This window comes from Vipera ursinii (assembly GCF_947247035.1).
Source record: "Vipera ursinii genome assembly, chromosome: 7".
NCBI classification, from domain to species: domain Eukaryota; kingdom Metazoa; phylum Chordata; class Lepidosauria; order Squamata; family Viperidae; genus Vipera; species Vipera ursinii.
In genome coordinates, this window is record NC_139521.1 from 25,138,701 (window position 1) to 25,160,454 (window position 21,754).

A 21,754-nucleotide genomic window follows, 5' to 3' on the forward strand; every position below is an offset into this window, starting at 1 on the left:
GAAGGGGTTGCCACAAGTACCAGAAGAATACAGGGACGTTGCTGAAGTTTTCAGTGAGGAACGGTCAGATGAGCTTCCCCCTCACCAGCCCACAAACTGTGCTATAAAATTCAAAGCCAGGGCAAAACTCCCAAAGCCCAGAATGTATGCCATGAGCCCAAAAGAAATGGTAGAGATAAAAACTTAGAAAGGGGATTTATTGAGCCTGCCAAACCCAAAGTGGCCGCCCCAGTCCTATTCAGGGAGAAGAAGGATGGTTCTTTTCGTTTGGTTGTTGATTACCGCTTGTGCATCGATTACCACTCTCTTAACACAATTAGTGAATGTAACCTGTATCCCCTACCCCTAATGAAGGATATGCTATCCCACCTATCGAAAGGAAGGATTTTTACCAAACTAGACCTGAGAGAAGCATACTACCGCATTAGGATTAAGGAAGGAGACGAATGGAAGACTGCGTTCAATTGCCCAATGGGTTGCTACCAGTTCAAAGTCCTGCCATTTGGACTGCAAGGGGCACCCACAGTTTTTGTGCAATTAATTAAGAGAGAGCACCTATATAAGGGGGTCCTGGTTTACCTAGATGACATCCTTATCTTCACCGAGACCAAGGAGGAACATATTAACCTAGTCAGAGCAGTTCTGAAAAAGTTGCGGGCCGCCTACCTATATGCTAAACTATCGAAATGTGAATTCCACCAGGAAAGAATAGACTACCTGAGCTATCACATATCCCCAGAGGGCATCGAAATGGACCCTGAGAAAGTCAGGGCAGTATTAGAATGGGCATCCCCCCCCAACACACGGAAGCAATTGCAAAACTTCCTGGGGTTTGCAAACTTCTACCGCCAATTCATCCCTTCATTTGCCCAAATAGCCCTGCCACTCACAAACTTGTTGAAAACAAAGGGGGGGTCCCCAGTGAACCACAGCCAGCCTCTGAAATGGACAATGGAATGTCAAGCTGTATTTGAGAGGCTAAAGAGACTTTTTTCTGCCAAGCCTGTCCTGAGACACCCAGATCCTGATAAACCTTTTGTAATACAGGCAGATGCAAGTGATGTGGTGGTGGGAGCTGTATTATTACAGGAAAATGATGAGGGGGCATTGCAACCATGTGCATATACATCCAGGAAACTCACGGAGACAGAACAACGTTGGCCCATATGGGAAAAGGTGGCATATTCTGTGCGATGGTCATTACTTACATGGCGCCAGTTCCTTGAAGGAAATAAAATCCCCTTCCAGGTCTGGACAGACCACAAAAATTTGGAAGCACTAAAAACAACCAGGAAACTCACTCCTAAGCAAGCCCGCTGGTCACAACATTTTCACCAATTCCATTTCACTCTCAAACACTTAACGGGGGGGAGAATTTCTTGGCAGATGCATTATCTCGCATGCCCCAATATAACAGCACATGGGTTAATGACTCTAAACCACTCATGCCCGAACAACTGGCAGCACCAGTCACCACCAGGGCCCAAGCTAAAATGAAGCCGAGGGTGGATAGCCAAACTGGAATAGAATTCTGAAAGTCTTTGGAAACTCATGAATTATTCCAGAAAAATAGACATGTGTGCACAATTAAAGATGGACTACTCTGGATGAGTGAGAAATTATACATACCTGCCACCCAGAAGATCAATTTCATGCAGCTGTGCCATGATACAAAATCAGCAGGACATTTCGGGTTTGTAAAAACCTTACACTTATCTAAAGGCAATTTTGGTGGCCATCCGTGAAAAAGGACATAGAAAGCTACATGGGCAGCTGCTAAATTCGCACAACGGCTAAGAGGCTGCAAGGGAAATTGCCAGGACTGCTCCAACCAGTGGTGAACCCCTCAGCCCCATGGAAAGAAATAGCCATGGATTTTATAGTGGAATTACCAGAAAGCAAACAAGAACACTGTGGTCTGCATGGTCACGGACTTGTTTTCCAAAAAAGTGCACTTCCATCCCTTGCCAAAAGATCCCCACCACAAAAGCCTTAGTTAAACTTTTTGTGCAGCATATTTACAGATTACATGGGGCACCACAACGCATAATATCTGATAGGGGGGTGCAATTTACGTCAGCATTTTGGAAAGAATTTTTATCCCTTTTAGGAACCACCCAAGGACTGTCATCTAGTCATCATCTTCAGACAGATGGATCGGCTGAACGTTTGAACTCAGTACTTGAGCAATATTTAAGATGCTTTATTAATTTCCAGCAAACAAATTGGACGGACCTACTACCTTTTGCAGAAGTGGCATATAATAATGCAGTCCACTCCAGCATAGGTTACACTTCTTTTCAAGTAGCTACCAGTCAAAGCTTCAACCCCATGCCAGAACTAACCCCAAATGAACTGGTAATCCCATCACTGAAGGAATGGATTACACAATTATAAAACACCTGGCCAATCGTTAGAAAAGCTTTGGACGAAGCTAGATAAGCATACAAGACACAGGTGGACAAAAAAAGAGTCTATCCCAAATCATTCAGGCTGGGAGAGATGGTATATTTATCCACAAAATACCTTATATCACTACATCCCTGTAAAAAACTTGGACCAAAAAATATTGGACCTTTTCCAATTAAAAGAATCATAAACCCAGTAACAGTTGAATTAGGACTACCCAAAAATCGTAGGCAGATACACCCAATTTTCACTGCAGTTTACTAAAAAGAGAACAACAGTCACACCTACGAACAAGAATCCCACCACCAGCACCTCCCATCATGGTGGAAGGAGAACAACACTTCCAGGTGAAGGAAATACTAGATTCTAGGAAAAACAATGGAGCTATTCAATATCTAGAAGCTTGGAAACACCTCCTCTCCTCAGAAAATGAGTGGGTGAATAAACATCACATTAGAGCACCCAAGTTGCTTAAGACGTTTCATACAGAATATCCTAACAAACCAGGTTAACATTTATATTTTATTTCCTCTACAGGTGGACCTGTCTTTCTTTTAAGGAGAGCAGATTGTCAGAATCCATTTATATTCCATTCCTAACTCCCTATCTGTGCAAACCTAAATCTTGCCCCTTACTGGATTCTGCCATTCCCAAGGAGGAGAAGAGAAGATGTTAATTGGCCATCCCTATCTATTAGATGCAAGGTTGTTTATTCAGCCTGCCTGGGGGCCATCATCAAAGACCTTTGAACTGAGAAGAACAAAGAAAGAGGGGGGGATTCTGGTTTGTATCTCCGATTTAGAATTTGAAGGGGAGGAAGCAAATGTTGTAAATGCATGAAGTTTCTCTTTTCCCATGAAGGGTTTTGACACATGAAACCTAACTGATCCAGGACTGACCAAATGGACTGAGGGGAGGGGTTTTTACTTGGGGACATTTTAAAAGTATCAATCTGCGACACAGTTTCCAGATCCTGTCTGTTTTAGTAAATCAAGTTTTAGTAAAAGTTCCTGTTTGGACAATCCTGTCTCCAAGAGTTCTTCTTTCCTAAGATGTGGATGTAGTGATAAAAATAAAATTACAAGTCTAAGCATGAGAGAGCAGATATAAAGAAGAGAAAAGATGTATTACATGTTAAAAGGGAAGAAATTTTGGTTATTGAATTTACAGTATGTGGAAATTATAATGAAAACAAGAATATTATATTGTATTATTAACCTGTTGATATGGAAATGAGATAGATAGGATGTGTATCTAGATTATTAGGAATTGGAGAGAATTGTGATAAAGGGGGGGTGGGGTCACCTAGAAATATGAAAATGAGAAACTTCAAACGTTTAACTTTAATATTAATGCAAATTAAAGCTGGGAAAATTTATAAGGTGATTGATGTCTTAAAGATAAAATGTTAAAATAAATAAAATATATGAAAGTATTGACAAATGCAAGGAAACCATTAAATAATTGATAGATAAAATAAGTATGTTAATTTAGATAAGAGACAATATGTATTAAAGGAAAAAAGAGAGGAAATATTGGCTACAATAAATTGGAGATTTGTAATAATATGTACTTGTATGAAATGGAACTATTGTAACCCAGACTACCATGTTGCTTTTCAAAGATATAAGGGTAATATTGGAAAATCAATAAAAAATGTATAATTTTTTTAAAAAAAGATATTTAACTTGACAAAGGCAACATGCAGTCACACAAAATAATTGTAATTTCCTAAAGGGAAAACTTTTGACTACATATAGAATATTCTTGTGGGACAAGAGGAAGGAATGATATATTAATTGTTATAAAACTCAGTCATGTTAATCTAGGACACCAGGAAGATACTCCTTTATGTATCTTAACTTGCTTAATTCTTGACAAATTTCCAGATTCTTAATGAAAGAAGTGTATGATAAAATAATAACTGGCTCTTACAAGACCAACATTTATGAGGTAATACTAGGAAATCTGTGTAGTGTGCAAGTTCAAACTTATTTTTGCAGCTAAGCCTTTGCTAAGATTAGGCTTTACAAACAATAGCACAACTTTTTATTTGAAACATAAAAACTGTGCCATCATATTGCTGTTGGCAGTGTCAGTATTTTGCAAGTCCCCCCAAATTAAAGATCTTCCTGTGAGTTTTTCCTATATTACCGCTTTATCTACCAATATCTGACACAGCCAGTGATGAGGATACCCTCATTTATTCATTCAGAGAAAGAAATAATGGTGTAGTCAGGGGTAGGCAACCTTGGCTCTTTTATGATTCGTGGACTTCAACTCCCAGAATGGCTGGCTCTGGAACTCTGGGAGTTGAAGTCCAAAAGAGCCAAGGTTGTCAACCCCTGGTGTAGGTGATCACCAGGTCAGTTAAGTTTCTACAACTGGGGACCACAGATATCTGAAACAATAGGAAACTTTATTTTGGTTCCTAATACCTATGATAAATATCCCAGTAATGAACATACAGGTAGTTCTCAACTTATAATGTTTAGTGACTGTTCAAAGTTACAATGGCACTGAAAAAGTGACCTAAGAAAAAAACTTGGGTGACAATATCTGATAGAGAAACCATGGCAGAATAGGATAATAAAAAAAACTTTCATTAATTGTTCAAGCCTAAATATTGACTGTTTGCTATAATTTCTGATTGAAGCTTAATTGGACATTATGTTGCTGGCATGACTAGCAGTATAATGTATAAATGTTATGAGAAAAAGTGTACATAGAAAAAGTATCAATATTTACTTTTTGGGCAATGATGAGAGAAAGTGTAAATTGTAATGCAGCAGCAACAAGAGAACTAATTTCTCCACCATCTTATACCATCTCAATCTGGAATTTTGCTTCAAACACAAATACCTGCACCACTCATTGTTAAGCCAATGAAGTGAAATAGCTGTTTATTTTTCAATAATTTGTCCTAAGTCTGTAACAGAGGGAAAGACAGGAAATTATTCTAGATCCTTTTTATTTATTCTGAAATCAGCACTTGTGTTTTGGGTTTTATTTCTCTCAATATAGATCTATTGGTTCAAAGATGGAAAGCAAATCTCTAAAAGGAATGAGCACTACTGGATGCAAAGAGAACCTGATGGGACCTGCTCTCTCCATACCACTGCCTCCACCCTCGATGATGATGGGAATTATACTATTATGGCTGCCAATCCACAGGTAAATCAAGCCTTAGCTGTGGAATCAGTATGCTCCTGGGCACAGATGTTTGTTTACATTCACAATCTGAGTTAAAGATTTAATTGAGAAATGATGTCATTTTAGGGCAAGTAATACTTAAGCCTTCTCAACTCATCTCACAGTCATGATGCCAAGTTTCGAATGCAGAGCTATTGGGGAATGATTCAAAACTCTTTCTTTAAGCAACTGTCCTTATATAGATAGGTAAACAAGGTAAACAAGCTACATTTGCAATCTGATGTGCCTCTCTGGTTGGGCTAATCACTGATCATTCAATACACTTCTACTTCTGATTATGTCTGAGTAGAACTATATATTATGAGGAAAAACCAGATTCCTCCCCATCCCTAATGGCAGAGTTCATTTTATTCATATTCTCTCATAGTAAAACCTGCCACATGTCCTTATGCCCTGGTGAGTCTCTCCTCTCCTCTCCTCTCCTCTCCTCTCCTCTCCTCTCCTCTCCTCTCCTCTCCTCTCCTCTCCTTGCACAATATACCAACAGAAAAGGCACAATATACCAACAGCCAGTATCTGTTGGTCTTTGTTGAACTGACTGTGGTGCAGACAACAGATTTCCTAATGTTTTACCAGTAACTGTTGCTGGCATCTTTGAAGGCAAGCAACTGAGCAGGAACTGACTGGGCTCTGTTTCTGTAGCTAGATATTCCGACTATAAAACTGCATGTTAGTATATAGATATGATCTATATCTATGTTAGAATTGTCTGTGTCGTGCCATCTAGTGATTATTTAGCTAAATTTTGGTACAGTAATTCAGTAAATTTGGTCTGAGAGCTAAAAATGAGGGAACAGATTAATTAGGTTGCAGCTATGATAGAAAAAGAATTTAATTGAGGTTGTCATACTCAAAGGTCAGCCAAAACTAGGAGTTGTCATAGGTCATTGTTGCATATCCTGTGCTCTGTTTTGTAGTTAGACAGCTGTTTGTATTTCTAAGTTTCTCAGTATTCATTGATCACCTCCTTTCTTGTTGGGCTTGCAACAGTTCTTGTGAAAGATCTGATTACACTACAATGGAAATAACTCCAAGCCAAAAAAAATAAGTTTTTAATCTTTAAGAACAAACACTTTGTAAAAGTCTGTAAGTAACAACCTAAAGGACTATTAGAAGACTTAATTGTTAAAAGAAGGCTATTCAATAAAACTGCTCTACATTTATATAATTTTTCTCTTTTTAATTTCAAATGCTAGGGGAGAATAAGCTGTACAGGACGATTGATGGTCCAAGCTGTCAATCAGAGAGGACGCAGCCCCTGGACACCTCCTAGCCAGCCTCATGTCAGAAGGTATTATAGTTAATTATGAACTTAGGAAAAAATTATGATTCTAATACTAATACAGGTAGTCCTTAACTTACAACCATAACTGAGTCCAAAATTTCTTGAGTTTTGCCCCACTATACAATCTTCCTAGGGACGCAGTGGCTCAGTGGGTTAGGATGCTGAGCTTGTCGATCAGAAGGTCGGCAGTTTGGCGGGTCGAATCCCGAGTGCCGCATAACAGAGTGAGCGCCTGTTACTTGCCCCAGCTTCTACCAACCTAGCAGTTCGAAAGCACGTAAAACTGCAAGTAGAAAAATAGGGACCACTACGGTGGGAAGGTAACAGCGTTCCGTGAGCCTTTGGCGTCTAGTCATGCTGGCCACATGACCACAGAGACGTCCTCGGACAAGCACTGGCTCTTCGGCTTTGAAACTGAGATGAGCACCGGCCCCTAGAGTCAGTTACCAAGCATCTGAATTTTGATCATGTGACCATGGGGATGTTTGCAATGGTTGTAAGTGTGAAAAATGGTCATAAGTTACTTTTTTCAGTGCCATTGAAACTTTGAACGGTCACTAAATAAACTGTTTTAAGTTAAGGACACTTGTATAAATATTTTTTATCATTATTACTTTATTTAATGGTATTGCTGACTTGAGGATATACATAATTAGCTGGATCTCTCTGTATTTATCTGATGCTTTAAAAGTTGACTTTTCAAACTGAATCCATTTTCGGAGATGAAAAATTATACAAATTTTAGATTGCAGGAAAAAGTCAGTGACAAATATTGCATTACACAACTGAAAATTTGTTGAAACTGAACTGAGCTATATAATATTTTAGTTCTTACAATATTTTTAATATTTATATGAGATTGTTACTTTTAATAATTAGGCTTTTAATTGCACCCTCAATAAAAATAATAAAACAAATATTTAGGAATTTTTGGTTAGCAATTTCTTTTCTCAGTCTGTCTTCTGGACTACTGTAATGCATTTTCTTATTCTGTTATTGATGTGAAGAAGTTTAGAGTACAGACCCAAAAAGATGCAAAATCTCAACAAGGAATATACTGATAGTTGATTCGTAAATTATGAAACAGCTCTTGGCAGATTGCAGTTCATTAAATAAAAGTATTATAGTTCTGCTTGTCTGTCTATGAAATAAATTAAATTGGAGTGGAGAGAAAAATCTTTTCATAATATGCTTGAACTTAGAAAGCAATTTGTGTTGTCTTTGCAACCATTTTTATAATGATATGGGAGTGAAATGCAGAGGTGATTATTTGAGAAGGAAATCTTCTCAAAAGTCAGGGGTCGTCTTATACGCCGGGTGCTGAAAATTTAGGGACAGGGCTGGCTGGAAAACCTGGAGCAGATCTCCCATTTAGTCTGCGCAGGGAAAGCGGGACCAATTGGAGAAGAAGCTGCAGTCTGTGATTTTTTTCAGACTGGGGTCTGGGCGTCTTTCCTTCTAAAGTTGAAGACCAGCTGTAGTATATCCCAACTTGAAAGGCAGGTGGGGAAGGCAGCAGCCAGAGCAGCGGCTTAGCTCTAAGGACACATTTGACTCAGGAACTGGGCGGGCTGGCTGGAAAACCTGGAGCAGATCTCCCATTTGGTCTTTTTTTTTAAAATCCCATTTATATCCTGCCCTTCTCCAAAGACTCAGGGTGGCTTACAATTTAAAGCACAAATCAATGTGCTTAGCAATAGCCTTCATTCTGTGTATATGCCTGTTTATTAGGGCTTTCACCCCCCACCCAAGCAGCATAATTACAAAGTCAGCTTATTGCCCCCAACAATCTGGGTCCTCATTTTACCTACCTTGGAAGGATGGAAAGCTGAGTCAACCTTGAGCCTGGTGGGATGCGAACCTGCAGGCAGCTTGTGTTACTTAAGGCTCTGCGCAGGGAAAGCTTTAGAGTGAATTAGGAAAAGTGAAAAAGTGAATTAGGAAAATAGGGAATGGTTGCTGGAATCAGGGGCTGCCACAAAGAAGAGGGAGTCAAGCTATTCTCCAAAGCACCTGAAAGCAGGACAAGAAGTAATGGATGGAAACTAATCAAGGAGAGAAGCAACCTAGAACTAAGGAGAAACTTCCTGACAGTTAGAACAATTAACCAGTGGAACAACCTGCCTCCAGAAGTGGTGAATGCTCCAACACTGGAAGTTTTTAAGAAGAGACTGGACAGCCATTTGTCTGAAATGGTATAGGGTTTCCTGCCTTAGCAGGGGGTTGGACTAGATGACCTCCAAGGTCCCCTCCAACAACTTCTTATTATTATTATTATTATTATTATTATTATTATTATTATTATTTAATCCACTTGCACTGTTTTATGTTTACATGTTTGATGACAAACAGCCTTATGTTTATAAGTGACAGTTTTCCTACTAAGCACCTGCATGTCATAAGCATTTGAATTAAAATTACCATATTAAAATCAAATCTGATTTTTTTTTAATTTTTATTTGGTGTGCGTTGGAAGAGGGGTAGTCTTACACGGCGAGTGTAGGGGGTCGTCTTATACGCCCAGTCGTCTTATACGCCGGAAAATACGGTAACAGTAACCATGAATAGTTTTTATTGAAAGAGTTAATTAAATCTGCACTAATATCTGTTTAAGCTATATCAGTGTGAGTACATTTGGAAATATACTAGGTTAATCTGGGGTGATTTACATATTATCTATAGACCACGGTCTCGATCAAGGGATAGTGGAGAAGAAAATGAACCAATCCAGGAACGCTTCTTCCGACCATATTTCCTGCAGGCTCCAGGAGATCTGATAGTTCAAGAAGGAAAACTTTGTAGAATGGATTGCAAGGTACATTTAAAATTTTATTTTTAATATTGAACATATAGATTTATGATTTATGACCACAGTTGAGTCCAGAATTTCTGTTGCTAAGAAAGGGAGTTATTAGGGGAGTTGTCCCTAATTTTATGACCTTTTTGCCACCTTTTTTGTTAAGCAAATCATGGCAGTTGTTCACTGAATCACGTGGTCATTAAATGAATCTGGCTTCCTCCATTGACTTTGCTTGACAGAAGCCATCTGGGATGATTGCAAATGGCAATCATGTGGTCCCAGGATTCTGTGACCATCTTAAATACATGGTCACCAAGCACACACATTTTGGTCATATGATCATGAGGCTGCTGCAATGGTCATAAGTGTGAGGACTAGTCATAAATCACTTTTTTCCAGGGCTGTTGTAACTTCAAACAATTGCTAAATGAATGGTTGTAAGTCAAGGACTACTTGTGTAATGAATGAATTTTATATATGTATTATATTTTTATAAATATGTGAAAATGATTTTAGATAATAAGGGATTGAGCTACACTTAAGTAAACATTATATATGTAGATTATCCTAAAAATCATTGTTGGAGTAACTTGTCATATTAGGTCTGTATGAAGAAGTTATCTGGTAGAAAAATGATATAATGGAATATACTGTATCTGTACATAAAGGTGATAAAGACAGAAATTAACATTTTGTAAATATTAAATAAAACTCATTTGCCCTGTATATTCCTTTTAAGCATATTTTTAAATATTCCAAAGGTAAAAACTAGTGAATTTCAATTGTATTTAGGTAACTCAGAATGTTATTGGAGTGCTTTTAAAATGTTTCTCATTACATGGCTGCTAAAGTAACTTTGCCAAGCAGGGATTGTTATTAATCATATTTATCATTCAACAAGCTGAAATTTGATTCATAGGATTCTGAATATGGAGTTTAATTCCCTGAATAATGTACAGTTGAAAAGAATTTTTGTTCAATGAAACCTTTTCAACACATTCCTCCTTGAAAGTAACAATCAAGATATTATTAAATGTAAAATGATCACAAGGCATGGTCTTTTCTTTCTGTGCATTGTTGTATTTAATTTTGTTATGGAACCTCTGTTCAAATAGAACTCAGTGATATCTAGGAATACTAAAATGTTTGCTCATGCAAGCATAAAGAGTTGATGAATTTTTATCCCATTGTGGTCTTCTGGGATAACAAAATACAGTGTACTGAAACAAATAGTCACAACTTTTCTACAGTCTTTATATACTTTTACTTTCCTGAAGACTGTGGTGTATTTTATTTAAGGTCAGTGGCTTGCCAACTCCCGACATCAACTGGCAACTTAATGGAAGAGTAATACGTTCTGATAATTCCCACAAAATGCTTGTACGGGAAAATGGTATACACTCCTTAATCATAGAGCCAGTAACAGCAAGGGATGCTGGCATTTATACATGCATTGCCACTAATCGAGCTGGCCAGAACACCTTCAGCCTGGAACTGATTGTGACAGGTAGGACACTTGCATAATTTGAAAAAATAGATTTGAGTGCCTGAACATAACTTAGCAGCTGTGGCTCCTTTCTCTATAATTCTTTTTTTTTAATATATTTTATTGATTTTTTTAACAAAGCATAAATCACTCAATAATTGGTAAACAGTGTGTTGTCTGGGTTACATTTGTAAAACAATCTTTAACAATTAATTTCTATATCTACTGTATTATGTGGCAGCCATTCATGTAAAACTAGCTCCAGAGTTAGAATATTTTAAAAGGCCTTATGAGAAAGAAAGAAAGAAAGAAAGAAAGAAAGAAAGAAAGAAAGAAAGAAAGAAAGAAAGAAAGAAAGAAAGAAAGAAAGAAAGAAAGAAAGAAATAGCTCTATATCCTGCAGAAGGTATGAAAAACTTTTCTTGGCCTGTGTGTTTATCTGTAGGTTTCTATTAGAAAGCATTTATGAATGAATTTTGATAAGATAAAAAAATCTCTGCTTTGTTTTTTTTGATGAAATCCTGGCCATGTTCAGGCATAACAGAAAGCTCAAATTGCTAAGAAGTCTAGCTCCTTGTTCCATGAGCAGAATAACAGGATTGGAAGGGACCTTGGAGGTCTTCTAGCCCAACCCCTTGCTCTGGCAGGAAATCCTATACCATTTCAGACAAATGCTTGTCCAGTCTCTTCTTAAAATCTTCAGTGTTGGAGCATTCACATCTTTTGGAGGCAAGTTGTTCCACTGATTAATTGTTCTAATAGTCAGGAAATTTCTCCTTAGTTCTAGATTGCTTCTCTCCTTGGTTAGTTTCTACCCATTGCTTCTTGTCCTGCTTTCAGGTGCTTTGGAGAATAGCTTGACTCACTCTTCTTTGTGACAACCCCAAACTGAATGAACCACTGCTAGATTTCCTTGTTAGTAGAAGTACCATTCCCCCTATAAGCCGTTTGTATATCCCCACTGAGATATCTTATTGCCTCCCCAAAAGAATTAGAAAGCAAAATTTGAAGTTGATGGGGAAGTGGGAAATTGGGGTCTGTCTGTGAGTATAATTTAAAGTTCTGACTTCTAACATGAGCTTCTGTTTAATCACTCTCAGTGGGAAAACAGACCCAAGCTGAAATAATTGGATGGTGTGCTTCATTATAGGAGAATCATCAGCAATTCTGGCAAAAGATTATATTTCATCATAGCCATTTGGCTAGACCATGGGCCTTCCACTTTTTTTTCCTAATACAAGTGTGAACATTGCATCTTCCTCAGCCCATTAGGCAGCAGCAGATGAAGTGATATTTTCATTTTCCAAATACATCTCTCTGTGAGGTACCTCTACTGCTAAGAAATATTAAGAGAACATACACAAAATATATACTAATATAAGGAGTGGGGGAATCTGTCTTTTCAGCTAAGGAAGCACACAAGCCGCCTGTATTTATAGAAAAACTACAGAATACAGGAGTGGCTGAGAGGTTTCCTGTGCGACTGGAATGCCGGGTTTCAGGTGTGCCTCCACCTCAGATTTTCTGGAAGAAGGAAAATGAGTCACTCATATACAACACTGACAGAGTGAGGTTAGTTCCATATTCTGTTTATTAACTGTGTCACTTGTCTATGTTGAACATTTAAAGGCTTGAGCAACAGTATACATATCTAATACATGAACAGTTTGAGCCAATGATTCATTTACTGCCATTGCCTGGAGTAAGTCATCTTATAGACAAATCAAGCCAGATCTACATAAATTATACATGTCTGTTAATTTTAAAATAACATTCAGACCCTAAGAAAGGCTTTATACAAAAGAATTCATGTAGATAGGGATTATATGATAATACCTCATTTCCACACCAAATGAATGGTGCGAAGCAGGAATCTGCATTGTTCCTACTGCTGTTGAACTTTTATTTTAGTTCTGTAGTTGAAACCTTCTAATGATCACTTTTCTATCTTCTGAACATAAACAAAAATCTCTTATTTAGTCCTAAATACAGATTATCTCTACCACTACGGTGGGAAGGTAACAGCGTTCCGTGCGCCTTTGGCGTCTAGTCATGCCGGCCACATGACCACGGAGACGTCCTCGGACAAGCGCTGGCTCTTCGGCTTTGAAACGGAGATGAGCACCGGCCCCTAGAGTCGGAAACGACTAGCACGCATGTGCGGGGGAACCTTTACAGATTATCTCATAGTACTTTCAATTACCATAATTGGTTTGAGAAGAGTTTATACCTGCTTAATATTTATTGCAAAATGAAGCTTCTTATTATCATAAATTGAAAGTTCTAGACTTCGTAAACAGATCATGTTCAAATTGAGCTGGTGAGTCAATATGATTTAGGGATGAAAGCTGGACTGGACCCTGAAAGTTACTGTATATTCACTTCTGCCTTCAGTTGCAGGAGCTCACTGGATGAGGCCTCTGGAGCCCTGCAGCCATGGATGCAAGCTCAAGAGGCTTGGAAAATGCCTCTGCCACCTGGATCGGCTTGGGGGGGGGCGTGAAATCCTCTGCAGCCTTAGATCCACACAGCAGAGGCCTTTTCCAGGCCTCTGGAGCCCGGATTGGCCACTGGCATGCTGCAAAATTGCCCTACGACCATGGATGCGAGCTCCAGAGGCTTGGAAAATGCCTCTGCCGCCCGGATCAGCCATTGGGGGGGTGAAATCGCTCCAGAGGTTTACTTGGACTCTTGCTGGCAGCTGCCTGCACCATTCAGCCTGGATCCACCCAGCTTTTGCAGCTTCTCCGACTCCCAGTGCAGAGAGAGAGCGAGAGTGCAGGGGCACATGGAGAAGTGGAGGGGAGCAGCCAAGACTTGCCTCACTCTGGGGCGATGGCGTGTGTGCCCACAGGGACAGCTCCTCATGCCACCTGTGGCACACGTGCCATAGGTTCATCACCACAGTCTTATAGTTTCATTTCATTTCCATGGGGACTAAGTTTTGTTTTGTCCATTTAAGAACTTGAGTATTAAAATACTTCACCTGTTAAGGAAAAGCTGTTTATTTGTCATATACCATCATACCAAATGATTGTGAGCTTTTTACAGTGAGGGAAAATATTATCTGATCCCCTGCTGATTTTCTATGTTTGCCCACTGACAAAAGAAATGATCAGTTTATAATTTTAATGGTTGGTTTAGTTTAACAGTGAGAGACAGAATAACAACAAAAAAGTCCAGAAAAACACATTTCAAAAAAGTCATAAATTGATTTGCATTTTAATAAGTAAAATAAGAATTTGATCCCCTACAAATCAGCAAGATTTCTGGCTCCTATGTGTCTTTTATACAGGTAATGAACTGAGATTAGGAGCATTCTCTTAAAGGGAGTGCTCCTAATCACAGCTTGTTACCTGTATAAAAGACACCTGTCCAGAGAAGCAATCAGTCAATCAGATTCGAAACTCTCCAACATGGCCAAGACCAAAGAGCTGTCCAGGGATGTCAGGGACAGGATTGTAGACCTACACAAGGCTGGAATGGGCTACAAGACTATTGCCAGGCAAATTGGTGAGAAGGTGATAACAGTTGGTGTGATTATTCACAAATGGAAGAAACACAAAATAACTGTCAATCTCCCTCAGTCTGTGGCTCCATGCAAGTTCTCATCCCGTGGAATTTCAATGATCATAAGAATGGTGAGCAATCAGCCTAGAACTACAAAGGAGGAACTTGTCAATGATCTCAAGGCAGCTGAGACCATAGTCGCCAAGAAAATAATTGATAACGCTCTACGTCGTGAAGGACTGAAATCCTGCAGTGCCCGCAAGGTCCCCCTGCTCAAGAAAGCACTGTACAGGCCCATCTGAAGTTTGCCAATGAACATCTGAATGATTCAGAGAACTGCTTATGACCTCAAGAACACCACCCCCACTGTCAAACATGGAAGTGGAAACATTATGCTTTAGGAATGTTTTTCTGCTAAGGGGACAGAGCATCTTCACTGCATCAAAGGGACGATGGATGGGGCTATGTACCATCAAGTCTTGGATGAGAATCTCCTTCCCTCAGCCAGGGTATTGAAAATGGGTCATGGATAGTTATTCTAGCATGACAATGACCCAAAACACACAGCCAAGGGAACAAAGGAGTGGCTCAAGAAGAAGCACATTAAGGTCCTGGAGTGCCCTAGCCATAGAAAATCTGTGGACAGAACTGAAGGTTCGAGCTGCCAAACATCAATCTCGAAACCACAATGACTTGGAGAGGATCTGCAAAGAGGAGTGGAACAACATCCCTCCTGAGATGTGTGCAAACCTGGTGACCAACTACAGGAAACGTCTGACCTTTGTGATTGCCAACAAGGGTTTTGCCACCAAGTACTGAGTCATGTTTTGCAAAGGGGTCAAATACTTATTTCACTCATTAAAATGCAAATCAATTTATAACTTTTTTGAAATGCATTTTTCTGGATTATTATTTTTTTGTTATTCTGTCTTACTGTTAAACCATTAACATTATAGACTGATCATTTCTTTGTCAGTGGGCAAACAAACAAAATCAGCATGGGATCAAATAATTTTTCCCCTCACTGTATGTGCTCATATTTAAAATATGATTGCAATTACCACGTTTAGCAGGTAGATTCAAACATTCCATGTAAGCACATTTTCCCTTATGGCAGAGAAAAAAATTAATAATGTATCTATGTAGTCTATGCTGCACTGTTCATTTTATAGAGAAATTGTCATGTCTAAACTGAAATGAATCATTCATTATTTTTCCCCTTGTGAGTGAAGATACTTATAAAGTAGTCCAATATTACATAGCTACAATATTTAGCCAAACTCTTGGAGATCTGTTTAAGTCCACTATAGCTGCTGGGAACTGAGGTGGGATAACTTTAATAGGCAGATTTTAAATTTTGAGTTATTTTATGCTTTATTACTTGGCTAATAACAGACTGGAACCATGCATGCATCTGAAATACACTGTTGTGGGTCTGTAGTCAAAAGTTTAATAAAATCAATGTTATTATGACATTTAACATGATTGATTATTTTTTTAATCCCATTTATATCCCGCCCTTCTCCGAAGACTCAGGGCGGCTTACAATCTAAGAAGCACAAATCAATGTGCTTAGCAATTTTAAAATATATAATTAAAAAAACATGAAACTAGTCATAATTTATTAACTTCAAAGGAAGCTAGGGAAACATCAGTTGAGAGAAACATTTTGTTTCTTCATATATTGAACAGGTAATCCTCAACATACAAACTAATGGGTCATCATATGACTGAAACCAGGTTTATGAACTTTTTTATAACAGTTGTTAAGCAAATATATTAGTCATAAAGTGAATGTGGTGGTTAAGAAGTGAATCCATTGTTTACTGTAAGGTGGGTTTTCCTGGAAGTAAACACTGAAAGTAAAGAAAAAGCATTATAAATCACAATCTCAGGACTGCAGATCTCTGCAAATGGCTGTAAATGTGGCCTGTTGCTGAATGCCCAAAATGCGGTCACATGACCAGGGGACAGATGTTGGAACTTTGAAACTGGGTCATAAGTCCCCTTTTCTGAGTCTGTTGCAACTTCAAACAGTTATTTAAAATAATTTCTACATTTATGCCTGTTATTTACTTACATGTTTTCATGTATCTCTTTATTCTTTTAAGCATGCATCAAGATAATCATGGATACATCTGCCTGCTTATTCAGGGAGCTACAAAAGAAGATGCTGGTTGGTACACTGTATCAGCAAAGAATGAAGCTGGGATTGTTTCCTGCACAGCAAGGCTGGATGTCTATGGTAAGATGCTATATGGATGTTGACAGTATTTGGAAGAATTGTCCCAAGCCTATATATTCCTTCTAAAATAACAATATTAGAGTCACCTTAAGATCAAGCCCACCAATAAAGCATAACTGGTATAGAATAAGTCATGTTTTAGGTGAAATAATCCTTTGTCATTATTGTAATCTTAAAACTTTTAATTTTATGTTCTTATTCTTACCTGAATTTGTTAAGATCACTTTCTCCTCCTTTTCATGTTATTTAGAAGATCCACTGAAAATCTAATAGTCTTCTAGCATTTGTATAGAAATCAATGGCATAGGAGAGTGCTGGGTAAAAGGAATACTTGTTCTTAACTTTTCTCTGTCTCTCTGTCTCTCTCTGTCTCTCTGTCTCTGTCTCTGTCTCTGTCTCTGTCTCTCTCTGTCTCTCTCTCTCTCTCTCTCTCTCTCTCTCTCTGTGTGTGTGTGTGTGTGTGTGTGTGTGTACACTGTGATAGCTTATTTTAAATACTCTGCCAGCTAGGAATGAATTTTGATAAAGCTACTCTGCTAAGAAGTCAGTTCTATATACTTTCAGGAGTTTATATCATTTCCCACATCCATTATCTTTAGAAATTAGGCAAGAGAACAGAGACAAATAAGAACAAGTAGAAGAATAAAACCTAAATATAACTGAAGGAGATGGAGAAGGAAAATGGGATTTTCTCAATGAATATAAATAGATTGAAGTCTCCTGCCAAAAGAAAAAAAAGCTTTACATGACTATAAAAATTAAAAATGGATATAATTTGTCTCCAAGAAACACATATTAAGAGAACACTATAAACTGTTGGAACAACCAAAAATTGGGAAACTTCACATTAGCACAACAAAAGAGGAATAGCTTTATATATTAAAGAAATAATGAATCCCAAACACATCTATGCAGATGAAGAGGGAAGAATATTAATGGTGGAAATAATGATAAATCAAAAACAGATACTGATGGTAGCTATATATGCACCTAATAATAAACAAGAAGAATTTTATCAAAAATTACATTAAAAATAGTGGAATTGGAATATCAAAATATTTGCTTAATGGGAGAATTTAATGCAATTGTAGACAGGAAGCTGGATTACCGAAGCAGTAAAATAGAGTAAAAAGGAAGGAACACACTACCTAAAACTTTCTTTATAATGGTAGAAGAAATCTGTGTACAGGATATATGGAGAGAAAAGAACCCCCCAAAAACCACAATATATATTTTACTCAAACAGGCATAAATCTTGGTCCAAAATTGATATGGATAACTTCTAGACTAAGCACGATTATACAAGAGTGCCATGGTTCCGATAGATGAAACCCATTAAAGAACTTCAAGACAAGAATTCTTCCTTATAAAACATTTTATTCAGGAAACAAAAGTATCAGCACTACATAGTTGAACCCAAAAACAGAGTCCCCCCAGATACAAAGTAACAAGTTGCAAGTCCCACCCCCACTAAGGAGTCATAATTCACATTCTCCAATTAGCCCAGAGCGTGGGCTCTCTCCCCAGCACCTCAGCCCGCCAAAACGTTACCGGTTTGTCCTTGAGTTCCCACAGAGCTGCATTATTATTATGGCTAGCTGAGCTCAAGCATTCACCCCATCCCCCACTTCAATACCTAATCTCTAAACAGAAGAAAAAGCATGTTAAAAGCAAAGTAGAAAATGGCTGCAATTCCCATCAGTTGTCAGGGCAAAAACATTGAGATTGAGATAGAAGCCAATATATGGGCAGCCCACAATCCAATAAATATGACCTGGAGAAGAGCTAAGAAAAACTTAAGATGGTCTCTGAACCAATCTTTACTGAAAGACAAAGAATTTATACAAATAGAACCAAAGAAAAGGAGACATTGCTTCAAAATGTGTGGGATATGGCTAAAGCATACTATAGGGCTTTTCAACTGGTGGTACGTGTACCACCAGTGGTACTTTGCCACCTGGCAGGTGGTACGTGAAGTGGTAGTAGGGTGGAGAGGAGTGAGTTGAAGTGGCAGCAGCACCACACAAGCCCAAGGGAGAGACAGCTGGAGCTGCAAGGCTGTTGGGGCTCTGCAGAGGGGCCAGGATCAGCGCTGGGCTCCAGCTGATTGGCGCTTCCAGGAGAGGAGAGGATATAAAAGGAGGTGGTTTTGGCGGGAAAGAGCCAGAGAGGGGCTGCCCCATTCCAGTCCCTGGGCACTGCTGACTGTCCCTACTGACCACTGAGAAAGGAAAAAGGTAGGAGAAATGCTTTCCTTTCCCCTGGGATGCCAGCATTCACATGCTTGCCGCCTTCTCCATGTACCCCCAAGGGTGGGGCAGAGACAGGAGGGGGCTCGCTGGCTCCAGGGCTCCCTGTGCATCTAAAGGCTGAGCGTGTTCCAGTTTTGATGGCCCCCACCGGTAGATCAGCACCACACCTGCTCACTGACCTCGCCTCAAAGCCACCAGGCTTCCCTTTCACCAGAACTGCCCCTGCCTGTATGGCTATGGCCAGCAGCAGCATGGCCACCATCAGCACTGGCAATCTCTCCCCCTTCTGTCATCCCTTCCTGAGCACGGAGGAAGGAAAGAGAATCAGGGGAGGAAGGAAGGAGCAAGCTGGGAAAGCTGCCTTCTGAGTGCTTTGCAGGTTTGTTTTTTTTAAGCTGCCAGAGGCTCTGGGCAGGAGGCTTCCAATTTTAACCCCTTCCCCCCACCATTGTTGCCTCTGCCTGAAGGGCCTCTGCCTGGCTCTCAGTTCACCTTTACCAGACCTGCATGTGTGTTTATGTTTGTGTGGGGGGGCTCCTCACCTCTTGCAGCCCATGCTGTGACATTGAGGAGGAAAAGAACAGGAGAGGTAAGAGGAGCTGCGATGGGAGCTTTTTGCAGCCTTTCATGGGGCTGGGGGCGGGAGCTGAGGGATGCAGGGCGATGTGATTGGCAGCACATTGAAAAAAAGAAACAAGGACTCCAAAAAAAACAGCTTTCATTACTTTGCAGCCTACCATCGCAGAAGGTCTCTGTTGAGGGCACGGGGCTGCAAGGGGTGAGAGACACACATACACACCCTACGTGCTCGCACACCGCACAAACACATGTGCAGGTCTGAGAGAGCTGAGTTGAGCTGAGCCATGCAGAGGCAATGACGGCAGAGGGGAAGACTTTGCCCACCACTGCCTGCCTGTTGCCACCACTGCGTGGAGCCTCTGGCAGTTTTTTTAAAAAAAAATCAAGGGAGGGAGGAAAGAGTCAGGAAAGGAGGGAGGGAGGTTACTTGGTTGGAAAGGCAACTTGGTTGGAAGTGCCCCAGTTCAAAGGAGGGCTGTTGGGGCTGAGCAAAGCCCAGGATCACCGCACGCAGCTACAGCTGATAGGCGCTTCTCCTGGACTATGGGGGTTAGGCAGAAGCCCAAGATCAGCGTGCACTTCTGCAGGGTTGCAGGGGCGAGACAGAAGCCCCAGGATCAGCACTTCCAGTGCACATGGAAGAGAAAAGGAGGGGAGAGAGGAGGGGCGATAAAAGGAGGCAGGAGAGGGAGAGAAAAAAAGTATGGGGGAAACAGAAGGGGATTGCAAAATGGAGACAGAGAAGCGCAGCCTTGAGAGGAATCAGCTGGAGGTGCATGGAAGAGAAAAGGGCGGGGTGAGAGAGAGCAGAGCCTATAAAAGAGGGGAAGAAAAGAGCAGATATAAAAGAAGGGGAGAGAAAGGATATAAAAGAAGGCAGGAAAGAATAGATGATATAAAAGAAGGGAGAGAAGAAGATATAAGAAGGGGGGAGAGGAGGATATAAAGGGGAGAGGAGAGGATATAAAAAGGGAAAGGAGGATATAAAGAGAAAAGGATATAAAAGGGGAGAGAAGAGAGAATATAAAGGGGAGAGGAGGATATAGAGATGAGGATATAAAGGGGAGAGAAGATATAAAGGGGAGAGAAGAGAAGATATAAAAGGGGGTGAAGAGGATATAAAAGGGAGAGGATATAAAAGGGGGAGAGAAATTTGTTAAATGAATTTTGCCCCATTTTATGACTTTTCTTGCCACAGTTGTTAAGTGAATCACTGCATTTGTTAAATTAGTAACATGGTCGTTAAGTGAATCTGGTCTCCCCACTGACTTTGCTTGTCAGAAGGTTGCAAAAGGGGATCACGTGACCTTGGGACAATGTTACCATCATAAATATGAATCGGTTGCCAAGCATCCGAATGTAAATCACATGACCCTGGGGATGCTGCAACAGTCATAAGTGTGAAAAATGATTGTAAGCCACTTTTTTCAGTGCTGTTGTAACTTTGAACAGTCACTAAGCAAACTGTTGTAAGTTAAGGATTACCTGTACTTTAATCACTTTTTCCCAGGTTTTTTTGGTCATCAAGGTTTTGACACCTTGCTAGGCTACTGGTGGTACTCAAATATTGCCATATTCTAAAAGTGGTACAATTGGTAAAAAGCCGTGATTTAGAGGGCTAGCTATAACTTACATGTTGAAAAAGAACAAAGAACAAATAAAAAATAAATGATGTTAAAGAAGGAATTTTTGAAATTAGAATTAGAACTACAAAGAATTCCACAAAAGAAAACACTTAAAAAGCAAATGGAAATAATAAAACGTAAATTAAACTTACCTGCTGAAAAAATGGCCCAGTGAAGATGAATATTTTACCAAAACTATTCTTTTTATTTCAAACAATATCTATAAAACTGGGGAGGGTTTTTTGATGAATTAAATACACTTTGAAATTTATTTGGCAAGGAAAAAAAGCTAGAATTAGATTGAAAATGCTACTAGAAGCAAAAGAAAATGGAGGATTTGGGCTGCCAGA

General features: G+C 39.5%; 1 protein-coding gene across 3 annotated transcripts in view; it reads left to right on the forward strand.

Moving 5' to 3' along the window:
• The window catches only part of PALLD (palladin, cytoskeletal associated protein), a 487,514-nt gene that overhangs the window by 456,340 nt on the left and 9,420 nt on the right, over positions 1 to 21,754 (forward strand). For all 3 annotated transcript variants that reach the window (XM_083367271.1, XM_083367272.1, XM_083367273.1), the window contains 6 exons: positions 5,434 to 5,583; positions 6,819 to 6,913; positions 9,590 to 9,722; positions 11,007 to 11,214; positions 12,600 to 12,765; positions 16,815 to 16,948. In XM_083367271.1, the coding sequence (XP_083223397.1) occupies positions 5,434 to 5,583; positions 6,819 to 6,913; positions 9,590 to 9,722; positions 11,007 to 11,214; positions 12,600 to 12,765; positions 16,815 to 16,948 (886 nt within the window). The remainder of the gene's footprint in view (positions 1 to 5,433; positions 5,584 to 6,818; positions 6,914 to 9,589; positions 9,723 to 11,006; positions 11,215 to 12,599; positions 12,766 to 16,814; positions 16,949 to 21,754) is intronic.